Source organism: Simochromis diagramma, unplaced genomic scaffold, assembly GCF_900408965.1.
Source record: "Simochromis diagramma unplaced genomic scaffold, fSimDia1.1 OVJJ01000596.1, whole genome shotgun sequence".
Taxonomy (NCBI): Eukaryota; Metazoa; Chordata; class Actinopteri; order Cichliformes; family Cichlidae; genus Simochromis; species Simochromis diagramma.
The window spans coordinates 7,200,717-7,217,806 of NW_024387245.1; the positions used below are offsets into that span (position 1 = coordinate 7,200,717).

The following is a 17,090-nucleotide window of genomic DNA, read 5'->3' on the forward strand; positions in this document are numbered from 1 at the left end:
AGCTTATGTACTCAGACAGGTAAAGATTAGAGCAGCACAGATACAGCTAGCCCCACGCCAGGGCTGATTCAGTGTTGACCTGTTAGAGTAACAGCAAATATTATGCTACTTAATGTGGTGACCGGGATGCTAGTCAAACACGCACATGTGGAATGACATTACTATAGTGGTTTGACGTGTTGGAGACTGTGGGCTCAACAATCGCATATCTTTCTCGTCTCATTGCCCTTCCCTTTTCTTTGTTTCAAAACAGATTTTAAAAAATCCGTTTATGAATGATTATTAATTAATTTCTCCTAATTTAATAGCACAAATTCCTACCACACCCAACAGTGAAATTCACCCATTTACTTTAACACTTTTTCAAGTGAAATAAGCTGAACCAAAAATCTCCCACCTTCGAGTCCCTTATCTCTTTTCTAAAAGCTGCTTTGCTCCCTTTGGATTCAGCACACATATTAAAGCGGGAACTGTGACAGTATTAGAGGACAGCTAGAGTTAAAAGAGACATTTATGTCCATTTGCTCCTCTGAGAAAATTGCAGAGTCGGATCCTTTCAATGCTTTGCGAGAGACGAGGACGTCCTCCAAACTGTTTGGTGACATTTGTGTACTACCAAAAAAGATCTTTTTACCCCCCCCTCCTTCTCTATTTTTAGTAGCATCATTAACATCATGTATGAACTTATTCGAAAGACGTGGTCTTTAGCCCTCTGGGACTTTCATTACCTGAAAACCCCTCAAAGAGAGTGATTGTGGGCGAGCTCTCCCTCCAGCTTAATGTGGGAGCTACTGTCATTCAGAGCTTTCTTTCCTCTTTGCTTCACTCTGGCAATGAAAAAAAAAAGCTAAAGAAAATTGGCAAATCTCCAGTTAAACCAAATTTACCCATTAGCTGCTGTTTCACAGTGAAAGCCTCAAAGCTTTACCAAAATTCACTGCACTGCTTTTATGCAAATGCAGTCTTTGATGGTACTGGCTTTTGAAAAAGCTTTTTCACCTGTGATGGTAGTGTTAAATATATTCCGCTTGTGTAATCCTCTTAGTTTCCAAACTGATATGTTCCTGTAGGTTGAAAAGGTTAACAAGTTTAGTGTTCTAGTGTTAAAATAGGAGGTTGGATAAATGCATACAGTGTCAACAGGAAAACGGTTGACATCACTTCTTTTATTTGCATTTGTGGCACTAAGATTGAAAAATCAGAAAAACATGTAGTTGCACAACATATATGTCACGGATTGATTTCTGTGACATGTCATTGTATATTGAGATCAACTATCAATGCATAAGCACACGGAGATGTTTAGCCTTAATATAAAACCTTACAGTCTTGGTAGCTGGGGATCGGTCCGCCAGGGCCTCCGCTCCCGGCTGCCGCCCAACTCACATTGCGCCCGATCCCTACGGTGCCTCCTGCGGGTGGTGGGCCTGCAGGGAGATGGGCCCATGTCCCTTTTTTGGGCTGTGCCCAGCCGGGCCCCATGGACTAAGGCCCGGCCACCAGACGCTCACCCCCAGGCACCCTCCCCGGGCCTGGCTCCAGGGCGTGGCCCCGGTAACCCTATCCCGGGCAGGGTGAATTGTTGCCTCGATGGTCTTTTCATAGGGGTCTGCTGAATCGCTCTTTGTCTGGTCACACCCTACCAGGGGGCAAAAGCCCCCAGACAACATAGCCCCTGGGATCCCTGGGACACACAAACTCCTCCACCACGATAAGGTAGCGATTCACGGAGAAATTCATCTGACAAGGATGCCCCCTGTGCGCCTCCTGAGCAAGGTTTTCTGGGCATGTCCCACCGGGAGGAGGCCCCGGGGTAGACCCAGGACTTGCTGGGGAGATTATATTCTGGCCTGGGAACGTCTTGGTGTTCCCCCAAATAAGCTGGAGGAGGTGGCTGGGGAGAGGGAGGTCTGGGCTTCTCTGCTTGGGCTGCTGCCCCCGCGACCCGGCCGGACAAGCAGAAGAAAATGGATGGATGGATGGATGGATGGATTAATGGATGGATAAAACCTTACATTTGGCAAAAAACAAACACAGCATATCAGCACAAATACCTCATACCAGCTGTCAAGCATGGCAGTGGAGTGATTTGGGCTTGTTTTGCAACTGCAGGACTTAGATGGCTTACAGTCATTGGATGGACCATAAACTCCTTTTACATACCAAAGTATTTCAATTTCAAACGTGAGGCCATCTGTCCAACAGCTAAAGCTTGGGAAGAATTGGGTAATGCAACAGAACAATGATCCCAAGCAGCAAATCTACAACTGGATGAGTGAAAAAGAAAAGAATTGAGGTGTTGCAGTTGCCCGGTCCAAGTCCAGACCTCAGCAGTGCATAAATGAATGTATGTAAACCCCAGTGAAGAGAAGCAATGTAAACAAGAGTGGGCCAAAATTCTTCCACAATGATATAAAAGACTGAAAAAGTCACACAGAAAAAAGTTGAAGTGGTTTTAGAAGCTAATGAATGGGGGTACTAGTTTTTAAGGGTGCTGATCAGTAATTATTTTTTAAACTTTGGGCAGCTATTTCTTTGTCTCTCCTGTCTTCAAGCTAAGCTATCTAAAATTTAACGAACCAGATCTCACACAAAGGGCAAAAGAAAGCACGTTTTAAAAAAAATATAGATTATACTGTTAGCTTTAAATTTACATTTACACAAAACCTGTTTTAATCCATTTTAAAAGGGAAAACTTGCTTTCAGCTGTTTTGGAATTCATCAGCAAATATCTTCTCATCGTCTTTCACTCATCAATGGGACCACCTCCTCACGTCTTATTTTCAACACGCATTGATCACTGCAACCACACTGCAATGTGCTCTGATGAAGAATCGATAACTGGTCAGTTCATATTTATCGAGGACTGGGAGGTGACGAATTGTTGTTTTTCTCATTTTTATTGAGAATGATGGGAACAGAGTAGAGAGGACACAAGTGAATTTTCCTGGTGGGTTTCAGTCCCCACACAGGGAGAGGTGTGAGTGTTGTTTTGCAGAAATACAATAATAAATCTTTGTTTTGCCATTGTATATGTGACAAATTGCCACTACCCACACCCACACCTACATGTGCTCACTCTCTGCTTCTCCTCTGTTTGTGTCTTTCAGGTATTTATGAGCAGACATTTCTTATATAACTGCAGCCAACCAGTCCTGGATGTAAAGATAGCCTTTTGTCAGGTGTGTGTTCCTTACAGGTAAAAAAGGTACAGTATTCATTCACTTCCATTCCCTCTATTCTTACTCTGTATGGGTTTTTTTTCCCCTGTGTATGCAAAATGAGCTCTTAAGCAGTTGTGTGCTCAAAAAATAATTTGAAATGTTTAAGTAAGAAAAACAACACAATGTGTGCAAAATGGTTTGATTAAGAGGTTTGACGCAAATGTCCTTGAGGAGCCTTTATCAGAAGTTGACGTGTTTTCAGCCTTTTGTTGATAATTCATTATGTATATCAAAACAATTCAGCTAGCCTTGATTTTCTACTTTTGTTCAACACCTCCACTATTCCTCTTTAACTGAGGTCTATACCAAAAAGAATGCAGTATAATCTGCTCATTACTGAAGCTTAATTGCTGTCTCCTCTTGAGTTCCCACAGTGTAAATACAAAACTCAGCTGGGGTTGTGATTCCATAAGATAAAAAGTCTTTATTTTGACTCTTTTTACATATGTTGTGTTGCTTGTTATAAGGAAAAAACACAGACAATTCAGTTGGAGCTCAGATAGATTGGGATGTTTGCACTGCACACGAGATTCTAGCTGAATGTTTAATAGCTGCTAAAGATACCAGATATATAGGAATAATCTGATCATAAGTTTGGAGGATATCGACCTTCTTCCATTGTGCACAAAGAAGATGGTTCAACCATAGCAGTGCATATGCAGTAACTTTGCTTGTTTTGTGAGCTGTGTTATAATTACCAAGTCTCTAATTACCTGATATGCTTTGTTGTGGCACCATTTGGTTGCCTGCTTTGCCCAAGTAATTACAGCCTGATTGCCGGGTGAAATGTAGTCAAGTAAGGACTAAAGCTAATGTCGTTAGAGGGGCTTTTACAGAGATTATATTTCTGCATTGAATTCGTTCAGCTGTAAACTCGGCTGAACCTTATGTCCTGTCTTGTTTATTCTACTTTACCATTTTTACCAAATATACCTTAATGTATGCTTTTTTTTTGCCTTTACAGCAGTTAAATGCATGTTATGATGTGATGCTCTTCTTAGATATTAATGATGGTTGTTATGGCTATATATCATATAACGTATAACAATGATTCGATATCGATTTTAAAATGAGTAGCCTAATAAAAACAAATGTGCAGCGTAGATGTGTTACATATGCATTTTATGTCATCCCTTTGCAGGGTTTTGGAAAACAAGTGGATGTGTCATATATTGCCAAGCATTACAACATGAGCAAAAGCAAAGTGGACAACCAGTTCTACAGTGTGGAAGTGGGAGACTCTACCTTCACAGTTTTAAAACGCTACCAGAATTTAAAGCCCATTGGTTCTGGAGCTCAGGGAATTGTCTGGTAAGTGCTCAATGGTACATTTCTCTAATGTCTTATTTTATATCATATCAAGCTGTTTGATGGGCTTTGGTGTAATCTTTAATGCTCAGTTAACTCATTGCTAGCTGATTTTCTAACGTTTTTAATGTTGGAGTGAATTTGTGAGGTTTTCTGAATAATTTTGCTAATTAATATATATTAAAGTCATATTTTTTATTCTTCTGAAAAGCCTGGAGAGATTTCTTCTTCTTTGTTCATTTGCACAAATGTTTGGTTTAAACTTAATCGAGGTAAGCAGGTGCAGTGATTTTAATTGTTTGAATTATCTGTGTCTGCTGATAAATGTTAATATCTTTAATGTTAGGGAAAAAAATAATCATTAAATGATGTTTTATGTTGACATTGGGAACATAGGCTGTATATAAAAGATGGAATTGAACTTTTTTGCTTGTAGAACTGATTTAATTCGTCATGGCATAGGTTCAGTAATGTGTTGAAAACAGACATTTTGGTCCATGGTGACCTGATAGCCACACGGTTGCTCCAGATTTTTCAGCGGCACATACATTATGGGAATCTTCCATTCCAACCCAATAGAGCATTCCAAAGGTGTTCTACTAGACTGAGTCACATTTGAAATGATCCTGCTGGAGGCAGCCATCAGAGGATGGGTACACTGTGATCATAAAGGGATGGACATGGTCAGCAACAATAATCAGTAAGGCTGTGGTGGCTAAATGATGCCAAGTTAGTACCAAGTTGTCCAAAGTGTGCTAAAGGATTTTCCCACACCGTTACACCACCAACAGCCTGAGCTGTTGATATAAAGCAGGACTTGAATGCAACATTGTTTCATGTTGTATGCAGCGAATTCAGCTCAATGGCATCTGAATATTTCAGCAGAAATCCCAGACTAATTGGACAAGCCAACATTTTTCCAATCTTCTGTACAATTTTAGTAAGGCTGTGTGAACTATAGTTTGCTCTTCTTAGTTGACAGGAGTGGCACCCAGTGTGGTCTTATGCTGTTGTAGCCCATCTGTTTTAAGTTTCAGCATGTGTTCAGAAATGCTCTTCTGCGTGCTTTGTTTTTAACAAGTGGTTATTTGGGGATGGTTGTGCAGGAAAATCCTAGTAGATCAGCAATTTCTAAAATACTCAGACCAGCCAAACAACTGCTGTGCCACGATACTTAAGTCACCTTCATTCTTATGTCCGGTGTGAACTTCAGCAGGTTGTCTTGACCATGTCCATCCATCCTTTTCCACTTATAAAATTCAAGGTCATGATGGTGTTGTTTCTAAAGGCAAGAAATATGTTACAACTCGGAGAGGTGAACAGCCATTTGCATTCACACCTACAGCCAATTTGGAATCATCAGGTAATGTAACCCCACGCATGTCTTTGGAGTGTGCGAGGAAATCAGAGAGAACACATGCAGACTTTTTTGCTGTGACAATGCTAACCACTGTGCCACCATGCTAGCCCTGATCCTGTCAGCATGCTAAAATACACTGAGTTACTGATTGGTCAATTAGATGTTTGCATTGACAGGGAGTTAAGCAGGCATACCTACTAAAATCCGTGTAGCTTGAGAGGCTGAAAAATAAAGCCAAAGTGCCCTAAACCTAATTCAGGCGACCAGCGGGGGGGCTTCCTTATTAGCTGCCTGTAAGAAAGATGCACTGGTGCAGAAGTCTGTGGGAAAACAACCCTACTTCTCAGTTGATCTGTTACCTCAATAAACACTTTCCTGATGAGTTTCCAATCTTAATTGCTTGTTTTAAGCCACATTTGGACTAGAATTGATAGCAAATACCTAAAAAAGCCAAAAAGACAGTTAAATTGTTGCTACTTTAAAAGAGTAGCAACAGTAATAATACCTTGTGATAATAGTATGAATTGTAGTTGTGGTGTTTCTGAATAGACTTTCCTGAAAAAATTACACTCATCAAATATCAGAATTTTTTTTTTCTCTTAATGTTTTCCACAGATGTGAAAGGTATAGCCTTATATCCTTCCCGTTGTGCTCCAGTGAGCTGGTGACATATCGTTTATTTTGAATATGGATGTATGAGCCATAAGAGCCTTACAGGGTGGGCATTAAGTGGACCCTTAATCCAGATTGCAGAGGAAGCTTGTATTCATTACAAGTCAACTCACGCACGCCCTGTCAGAATGCAGAGGAATGTCTGCCAAGCCTCCACTTAAAGGAATGCATCTTACAGTCTTTGTGAAATGACCAGACAGAACTATAAGTTATATTTATGTTAATGTTGTGTCACTGAGGGTGATATTCTCATGCCACAAACTCTCCCAGAGATGACTTGAGCTGACATGTTTCACTACAGTGTATATTGTGTCATTTTGAAGATTCACTAGCTCTCAACTCTCCTGCCCTTCACTTGACCTCTCTCATTGTCCTTCCTGTGCTTCCCATGTCCTCAGTCCCACTCTCCTTCCGCTCCAAAGCAATTTCGTGCATTTGCAAAAGAGCTTGGGCAGGCTGTAACTGCTAATGCTGGGATTGTGCCCATTTTAAGGATATTGTAGAGATGGATGGCAGGGAGTGCAAATCTAATTGAACCTGCTCTGCTGTGTGCTGCTTGGCTGTGTCCACAGCTGTCATCTGGTGTCATATGGTGATAGCATTAAAGCAACCAAACCACATAAAACCACAGAGAATGATATAAATATCCTTGACCATATCCTGATCATAGAGATGAAATTGGTTAAACTATAAGGCCTGGTTTAGATGTTCACAAATACATAAAAACATAATAAATGACTTTGACATGTGTTTTTATAAAGATAAAACAGGTGACTTGCTGTGTCTTAACTTCAGCATAATCCCTGACTGGGTGACATAATCATATTTACATAAACATCTGTCTGATGGTTTGCACAGATGGTTAAATGCTTACACATTTTATAACATACATGGGCTTTCACTGCAAGCAAATAATATGCATACGAGCAGACAGAGATCCAGAAGCTTGTCTGGAAAAAATCAGCAGTGACTAAGTACACATTCTGCTTCTCTTATGCAATCAGTAGAGTCTTGTCCCAGTAAAGCCTGAGAACATGCTAATGAGGTAAAACTTGTTCTTGCTTGTCTTTGCCACAGTTAAGAGTCACTCTGCTAATGTGGTCGCCCACAAAAATCCCAATGTGTGCACATCTCTGACCTTATGAGTTGGTCAGAATGAGCTTTCCCAAGCATCTTAGGAGGGATGAAGGCTTTAAGTAGTTTAGCTGGTTATGACATCATCTTTCACTCAGCTACAAATGTGATGACTGACTCCAAATCCCTACTGGATCAATGCTTTTATGAAGGCTCCACTGTTTCCATGGCCACACATCATCTCTGGCCTGCAGTCTCCACACAGTCATGGCAAACCACAGCGTATCCCACCCAGCCGTACACAGTCAGATGCTTGGAAACTCAATTTTATAGCATCTTGTCAGAAAAGGCACATTTTGAAGTTGAGCCGAGACAGTGAGATGACATTTTTATGGCAGCTTTTTCTGTATTACCGTTCAGCGAAGGCCAACATAAAGTGCCACAAACAGCTAAAATACCCGAGGCTTTCAGAAATTGGGATTGTGTTGAGCCAGCAAAGCACCCACTCTGCTGTAATGGTCATCAAACTGGTGGAAGGAAAGGGCATCTACATATAACACACATTCTGCTGTGTGGTTTAGTTTCATTGGTAACACCTTAACTAGATAGATAGATAGATAGATAGATAGATAGATAGATAGATAGATAGATAGATAGATAGATAGATAGATAGATAGATGGATGAAACTAAATACTCTTACTTTTCCCACACTAATTAAGAGGGTAAGTAGCAACCACTTAGCAGTTTTAGCAGTTTATTGTTTTTGTTTGGCATTCAGGTGTGTATTAACACAACACTAAGAAAGAAAGACATCATCAATGATCTTTTCTCAAACTGAGAAAGAAAGGAATCGGGGTGTTGCACTGGGCCAATCAAAGTCCTGACTTCAACCTGACTGAAATGCTGCAGCGGGACTCTAACAGAGCTGTGAATAAATGAATGCCAGCAAACCTCACTGTAAAGGAGACTGGTCCAAATTTGCTCCATGATGATGTGAGAGACTGGTAAAAGTCACAGAGAAAACACTTATTTGACTCTGTTGCTGTTAAAAGTAGTACAACAAGCTGCATGTTGCCTTAATTTATGTTAAATAAATAATTTCTTTTTACCATGACTGTGAATACAAAATGCAGAAATAAATACAATAATAATTATTAATAAAAAAAATAAATTAATTGAATATAAGATTAGATAAAAAATTCAAATAATAGTAATAATAATAATACGATATGAGAGTAAACTCATTAAATTAAAAAATAATGTATACATTTATGTTTAATCACAGTGTGTCATGGATTTAATGGGCTACTTATTGATTTTAGTTTTATTAAGTATATAACTTACTATTACTGTAATACACAGTTGTCACACAGCTAGCAAGTTATAATTGAGCCCTATAATCTTCATGTATTAATAAGTTCTGATTTATATTATTTTTACAGAGAGCCTTTCATCTATTTTATCCTTTTGTGTCAGTGACTATTGACATTAAGCCATGGATTGTTGCAAGAGGAATACTGATCTCTGTGGTTTGTTTTCTGCAGTGCGGGCTATGACGCTGTCCTGGACAGAAATGTAGCCATCAAGAAGCTGAGCAGACCCTTCCAGAACCAGACCCATGCCAAGAGGGCATACCGGGAGTTGGTGCTCATGAAATGCGTCAATCACAAAAATGTAAGCGATTCAAACGAGAGGTAACAAAGGACCAAAGGAACATGTATCCCGACTTGAATGAGATGCAGTTTAAAACTGCACCCCAGTCTGAGTCTATTTCTGGCTCCTGCTAAATCCCTTTGCTACAAAAGCAGACAAGTCGCAGCGACGTTATGACCGTGCTAAATTCCATGCCTCCAGAAATGTACTAAACTGGCAAGAGACTGAAACAGAGAGTGCTTCAAGGCATGGATGTAATCACCAGTGCCGCAGTTTGTGCTCTTCTGCCTCTTTTTTCCATCCTCCACATTTATCCCCACTTTGTTTCGTTTCGCCTCTCTGGTTTACTCAGTCTCTCACTCAGCGGTGTCCTTCAAGAGGGTCATTACTAACTTGTGCCCACAGTCCCTTGCTTTAATGTCTTTTCTTGTATTTTTACTGCTCGTTGTTGACCCTGTTCATGCTGTTCTCTTTTTCAGATTATCAGTTTATTAAATGTCTTCACACCACAGAAATCATTAGAGGAATTCCAGGATGTGTAAGTATACTCAGGAAAAAAATTAGCAAGAAAACGAAACATGTGTTCATTTAAAATGCCAGACAAAATACAGGGAGTCTATTTACACTACATTAGGTGCTTATTACTCCTTTGCACCTCATTCGTTTTTGACAACTATTCGAGTGGAATCAGTGAACGTACTGTAGGTGTAATGTGAGGCAGCCGGAGGTGTCCTGTTTCCATAATGAATGATAAATGAGAGTGAATTCACTTTTAGAACAATATCTGTGTAAATAGTACCAGAGTGAGAGTTATCGGCCCACATGGAGGCTTTCAGTTTCTCAGCAGTAACTCGTGGGCCACACATCTCACAAGTGTGTCAACCATTCATGCATAAATTAAACTTTTTTTGTTTTTGTATTTTAGGTATCTAGTGATGGAACTAATGGATGCCAACTTGTGCCAGGTGATTCAGATGGAGCTTGACCATGAGAGAATGTCCTACCTGCTCTACCAGATGCTGTGTGGTATCAAACATCTGCACTCAGCCGGCATTATTCACAGGGTAGGAGAGCAAGCCTGCTCTGTCTTCTTCTTCCACTGCTGGATTTGGTTTGTGTCGTGTGCTTTTAAATCTTCAGCAATGTCAATATATTGCACACGTTTTGTGCCATCACCTCAATCGCTTTAGTGAGAAAACGCTACAGAGACCAGGGCTGAGAAGCGGGAACAAGTGCGCACTGGACTCTGCAGGTTTTGCGTGCCACATGCATGAAGGCAGACAGCATTTGCATTTGTAGAAAGCGCCTTCCCTATGTCAACAATAATTTAGTCCCGACATTGCTGCAGTTCAGAATTACCTCCTGTAAAATAGCAAATTGTTGTTCTAACACCCCGAGTTGTGTGAGGATCAAACAAAGAAAATATGTGTTGATAGAATTTTAGAGTTGCTGGAAGGTTTGTTATCATCAGAGCGAGGCAGTCTAGTTCATCCTCGTTCTTTCATTTCCCTTATTTTCCACGTTTTTTGTTCTATTCCCTTAAATGAAAAACTGAAGTATTATACTAAAGAGTCTCTTACATGAATCATTAACAAACAATAATTAAGGCAAATGCCAGATAATAGACTTTCTGTGAATAACAGCAGGAAATAATCATTAATATACATTTTTTCTCATTTCCTATTGCTTTTGCCAGGATCTCAAACCAAGCAATATAGTGGTGAAATCAGACTGTACCCTGAAAATCCTGGATTTCGGTCTGGCTAGGACTGCAGGCACCAGTTTCATGATGACCCCGTATGTGGTGACCCGATACTACAGAGCCCCAGAGGTCATACTAGGAATGGGATACAAGGAGAATGGTGAGATTAAACAGAGTCATGGTATTTAATTTTTATTAGTATTAGTATTTGCTTTTAGATCCAAGTACAACTGTAACTGTACACTGCAAATTGTAAATAAAAACAGAATGTGATGACTTGCAAATCTCATTAATCCATATTTTATTCACAGTAGTACACAGAAAACATATCAAATGTTTACACTGTGAAAATGTGCTATCAAAAAAAAGAAAAGTGGTACAAAAAATGGTAATAAAGTGGTAATAAAAAATTTTCTAATATGGTTATATCATCAATTACACTTTGTAGTTTATTGGCACTTTTTTGCACTTGGTTATGTTCTTGCTGTGGCAGTGAGCCAACATAAAACTGATGTGGGGGAAAAAAGCCTTTGAAATGTTTACATTTTAAGAAGCTAATTACACCCAGCAGCTGCGAGGCTCTATGTGTTTTTAAACCATCTATGATCTGAATAATCAAACTGCTCACATGTGCAGATGATCGTTTGATGATGATTCCAAATTAAAGTGTCATATCATTAACTTTAAAACCTTATCAACAATTCTGGTCGAGTGACTTATAGTGCTGGAGTTATGAGTCACTGATTATTAAAAGCCCCCAGAACATGTGACTGAGTGCCAGCCTGAGTGACTCATTAGCCATATATCTCTGAAGAAGGGAAGCCTGAAAGCTCCAGGGCTTTGAATTTCCTGCCACTAGTTAGTCTATCTAAGGCGCTGCTTCACTGTACTTCACTCTGCTCTGTCTATCTCTGTATTCCATTCTGATTTGAATCCTGAAACATGCCTCTCACTAATTATTCCTCTCTCAATTAAAACCAGTTAGCATCTGATCACTAATGCCAGTCTATGAGCTGTCTGTGGACAACACTAACCTTTGCTTTCCCTCCTTGTGTTTTGCTCCCTCTGTGTCTCATCCTCACCTCTATGCGTGCAGTGGATATTTGGTCGGTGGGGTGCATTATGGGAGAAATGGTGCGCCACAAAATCCTTTTCCCTGGCCGGGACTGTATCCTTGTTAATAAAAACAGATCAATTCTTTGACTGTGGCTTTTTACATGTTGTAGTTTTGCTCATAAAAGTCAAGTGACACTCACACTGAAAATAGTGTTTTTAGTTTAAAGTATAACCAACCATGTTCAGTTTTGATTGATTGTGATGCTCTCTGAAAGCACCTGAGAGTATCTGGAAGTGCTATGCCAGCTAAGGAAAAAGAAGCTGCCGCCATGCAAGCAGGTAAAGATCTTAGAAATATAAATTTTAAATGGTGTTTTGGTCAAGCAGATACTGAGCCTGATGTTTGCTGTATGTTACTGAGGTGAACTAAACCACACTCACATCTGGCTGGCTTGTAACACAGATTTATAGCAACAACAACTTATCTTCTTTAACGCTTTTCACTTAACCTAGTAACATCATAAAATGCTCTTTTCAATGCTTTTTTTCAATGGGAAGAGGAAATTCTTTCTTACCTTATTTCTGAATATTTAAATGTGTGCTCTTAGAGTGCTACCTGGTGTTTTCTCTTGCAGTGATCGGGGTGTGCTGCATCCCTGAGAAGGCTTCCTTCAGTAGGGTGGATTTGTAAAAATAGTCCCTGTGCTGGAGTTGAGGACATGCGCACATATGGGATGAGCACATCTACATGTATGAGTCAGGAATGCTAATTAAATATTCAGTAATGAGTGAATAATATTGAGTATTCCCTTTGAGCATGTGTAAATAGCAGCCTGGTTGAACTCAATTAGCAGTGGAAAGTTCAAAGGTTGAAAGTGTAGTCGATTAGCACATTAGCATGGGTAACAGTTTATAACACGGCCCCAGTAATTCCCCTGTAATTAAATGAAGTTATTTGAAATTACAATGTAATTATATTCACCCACAAATACTTAAAGACAGATACGCAATTAGGGGTGTCAAACAAATGCTAAAATGCTTAAGTAAAAATTAAAAATTAATTTTAAGTGCAGACATCAAACATTTTCCCATCTTACATCGTAAACACACTGTACTTTTCAGGCCAGAGGTCTTATTATGGATTGGATTAATGTTGCCTTTTGATATCTTTATTTAATATTTATAAAGTTGATGTGCATGATGGATGTTCTATTATTCAACTGTCCTTTTATTCTACCAATATATATGTGATAAGGACCGTTCCCACTCACCAACTTATGAGAAAACATAAATACCATCAAAACTTGTAGGTGTGTGACCTTATATTGATGGAGCCAAGTCAAACTTGATTCATTTTCTTTCACAATCACTATTCAAAAATAACTTTCAATTTTAAATTTTAAAGTTAAGGCTACTCCATAATACAAAAGCACAACATGCTTACAATGTAAGATTGGCACATTTTGTTTACTTTTCTACAAAATTATGTAGAAGTTAGTAGTTAGTACTTGCAGTACAATTTGTGTTTCCTGTCTAAAAAAATCCTCTGAATTCTGGCACTACGTAAAGTAACTCATGCTGTAATTAAAATTACTTACAGACTACTTGAATTCACTTACAGTATATTCTTTTCTATGTTTTGTATAAAATCCTGACTTGTCATTCCTTATTTTAGTGTACCTACCTTTACGTATTTTTAAGTAAATATAATGACACTGTAATTTCAAAGAAATACAATGAAATGCCATTTATTTACAGGGGAATTAGTAAAGAGCCATATTATAATCTGTTACCTTAGCAAGTAATTAAGATGAAGAATAAAGTGCTATAGGTGGTAAACATTCAACTAAGGTGATGCATGTTTATGTATGAGTTTTGGGATAACCTATATTTTACCAGTATCAAATCACACATGCCTTTTAAAGACTGAACCCAAAGAGCGCCATAAATTCAGACACGCAGATTGGCTACAACCTACTGCTGTAAGGCTTGTGTCTCATCCCCAGTTGAAAACAGTTTCTAACAAATACACAATTTAATTTGGAATTAGAGGTAAAAGATTCCGACCCTTTGCCTGAATTCAGGGGGAACAAATGGCAGTGAAAGCGAAGCCATTTTCATACGTTTTGTTGTTGTCACAAGTCTGAAGCAAACCATCTCCTGTTGTGTTTTCACGTGTCGCACACAACAGAAGATTGCGTCAAAGTTGTTCTCACCAGTATAAATACTCAATTGATTTAGGCGGGGGTGCTGCCTGAATACAGAGTACTGGGTGCAGGAGACGCAATGCCCTATTGTTTGTTGTGAATCCATTAAACAGTTATCTGTGCTATTCCCCGTGAGGTAAAGACCATTTAATGTCTGACACCAGCTAATTGGATATTGCCTTTTAATGCGTGTCAGTCATAGGCTTTAATGTATGTATGTATAAAAGAACCTTAGCATAATGACAGATCGACACAATTCTTGAGGCACATTGCACTTAGGCGCTTGAAGGGATTTCTTTGCACTTTGCATGCAGATCCAGTGCCTACCTGTTCAAATATGAAACATGAAGCTCACAGGACTGTTTGCAGATTCTTGTAATTGATTCACTTTTTGTTGTTTAGGAACCTCGAGCAAATTCTGTTTGAGGGTCAATATTCAGATAATTAACACATTTATTAGGACCAGAAAACAAACAAAAAGTAGCACATATATCATACAGTGGTAGTACCACTAACTGTGCTCTCTTTTCATGTAGCTGCTAGCGTTTTTGACAGTGAACTGAGATTGATCACAGCCACACATGGCAATGGTAAAGGTAATACTCTGCCGTCTGCAGCCCTGAGCACTGGGTCCCTGAAAGATTAATGTTCTGGAAAGCTAGAGAAACCCAGCAATGAGTCAAGCAATATCTTTCTCCGCTGTCTCTGCTCCCAAAATGACCTAAAAATCCGTATCATTTCATCACTCCATACCTTTTGCTTTAGATCAATAAAGTAGAGTCATGCACACTTTTGTTAATCTTCTGCTTATAGATCAGTTCTGGACTGGTACCCTGTTGTCGCAAATCTTAATGTATTTCATTGATTTTTCAACTTAGAACTATTGACCTGGCTAAAGTCTACACGTCCCAGAGTGTCTGTCAAATGATACAGAGTAGGTAAGAGACTACCGGTAAAAGCCCAGTGGGCTACAGGGTTACTGGTTGTTCTGTGATGGATGGGTGGAGCAGTGTGTTTATTAATAAGTTATATTGGAGGTCTTGGAGGAACCAAAGGTGGATTTTACTGTGGTCAATAAGCTTGAAAACATATTCTCTCTAGAGAAGGTGAAATGATTTTAACATTTTCTTCTGTATAGAGGTCTTTTTTCTACTTAGTAATCATACAGCCACCATTACCTCCTTTGTTCTTCAAGTTTTAAAATGTGGCTGACTTTTGTTTTAAAGTACCTCTCTGCAGAAATGATTAAGCACTGATAGTTCGGATAGCATTGCTGACTGGTGTTGGCCTATTACAGATGCACTGTATGGACACAAGTATTGGGTCACGCTGCTTAATCTTTGAACATGGGTGGAATTTTGTCTTTGTTTTGTTGCCAACTTTGTTGCCACAGGGGTATAAAACCAAGAAAGAATGGGTGGTTCTGAAGAGCTCACTGAATTTGAGCGTGGTACTGTAATAGGATGCCAGCGTTGCAACAAGTCAATTTGTTCCCTCCCAGATATTCCACAATCAGCTTCCACAATCTTCCACTCCCCCATGAAGTGGCAGACCATGGTTGCCAAGTGCTGAGGCACATAGTTTGGCACTCCAGACCTCTTTGGCATTAACATCAGCACAAAAACTGTGTGCTTGGAGGTTGGGGAGGCATCGGTTTCCAAGGCCAAGCAGCTGCATGCAAGCACTATATCACTAAGTGCAAATCCAAGTATCGGATGAAATGAGTAAATCACTGGGTTCTGGAAGAAACTTGTTCTGTGGATGGGCGAATCATGGTTTTCTATCTGGCAATCTGAAGCATGAGTGCATTGCATTATGCCAACTGTAGAGTTTGATGGAGGAGGGATGAACTACAACAGAGACTGTGAGCCAGGCCCTTTTGTCCAACAGCACTGTGTGACCTTCACAAAAGGTCTTCTGGATGAATGGGCAAAATTCCCACAGGCACACTTAAAAATCTTGTAAAAAGACTTCCCAGAAGAGTGGAACCTGTTACAGCTGCAAAGGAGGGACCAACTCCATGGCTTTAGAATGGGATGTCAGAAAATCTCCCGTGGGTGTAGTCAAATAGGTAGCCTAAAACCTTTGTGTATACAGCACATATTGGTATTTCATTGATGTATATGTTATGATATACTTTGCTATTTGAAAAAACGGAGAAGGAGAAATTTTCATTTAAAGAAACATGCAACACATTTGTGCCAAGTAAGGAGACACAGTTTAACAATTACCAGTGTGTTCTGTATTTAATTATATTAAATGGATCAAATTACAAAGTGACAAAGTGATTGGGTTGGCTCCTAGAGAATTGTTGTTGGGGTGTACACCCTCTCTGCAGCTTTACAGAGCTTCATAGTGTTTTTTTAAACACTGTTGAGCTGTCTAGCCCCAGTGCATTGCTTTAGCTGTTAGCCGGGGGCCTGTTTTCTACAAAAAAAGAACAAAAAACAGCTGTGATGACTCACTGTAAGCAACCTGCCCTAAGGACAGATGCAGTTAGCAGATAGCTGGTGAACATCTGGTCGCTAAAGAGTCACATATTCCTCTCAGCAAATGTTTGTGTTTGTGTGTTTATGTGGGTGCGTGTGACCTTAGTGGACATGTGGTCAGTCGGCTGCATCTTTGGAGAGTTGATAAGAGGGACAGTGCTGTTCCCTGGGACGGACCGTATCCTTCCTCCCTCTGTTAGAAATGTAAACCTGAAGGCAGCAGGAACCCTGCAGCGTTTTTTCGAGGGCAGTTGCGAATGACTCTGAGTCTATCGAGTATCATGCGTTTTGGCACTGACATGCTGAGAAAAAACAAAAAAAATCACCTCGAGGTGTCAGAGCGA

The 17,090-nt window shown here is 39.7% G+C and overlaps 1 protein-coding gene across 9 annotated transcripts in view; it reads left to right on the forward strand.

The window, feature by feature from the left end:
- Window positions 1-17,090, forward strand: part of mapk10 (mitogen-activated protein kinase 10) — a 37,142-nt gene that overhangs the window by 8,490 nt on the left and 11,562 nt on the right. For 5 of the 9 annotated variants that reach the window (XM_040053429.1, XM_040053431.1, XM_040053435.1 and 2 more), the window contains exons 2-8: window positions 3,111-3,182; window positions 4,366-4,535; window positions 9,184-9,313; window positions 9,772-9,830; window positions 10,218-10,356; window positions 10,989-11,154; window positions 12,091-12,162. In XM_040053429.1, coding sequence (XP_039909363.1) covers window positions 3,111-3,182; window positions 4,366-4,535; window positions 9,184-9,313; window positions 9,772-9,830; window positions 10,218-10,356; window positions 10,989-11,154; window positions 12,091-12,162 — 808 coding nt within the window. Of the gene's footprint in view, window positions 1-3,110; window positions 3,209-4,365; window positions 4,536-9,183; window positions 9,314-9,771; window positions 9,831-10,217; window positions 10,357-10,988; window positions 11,155-12,090; window positions 12,163-16,852; window positions 16,925-17,090 lie in introns of all 9 variants that reach the window. The other 4 variants (XM_040053430.1, XM_040053432.1, XM_040053434.1 and 1 more) reach the window with 3 other exon arrangements.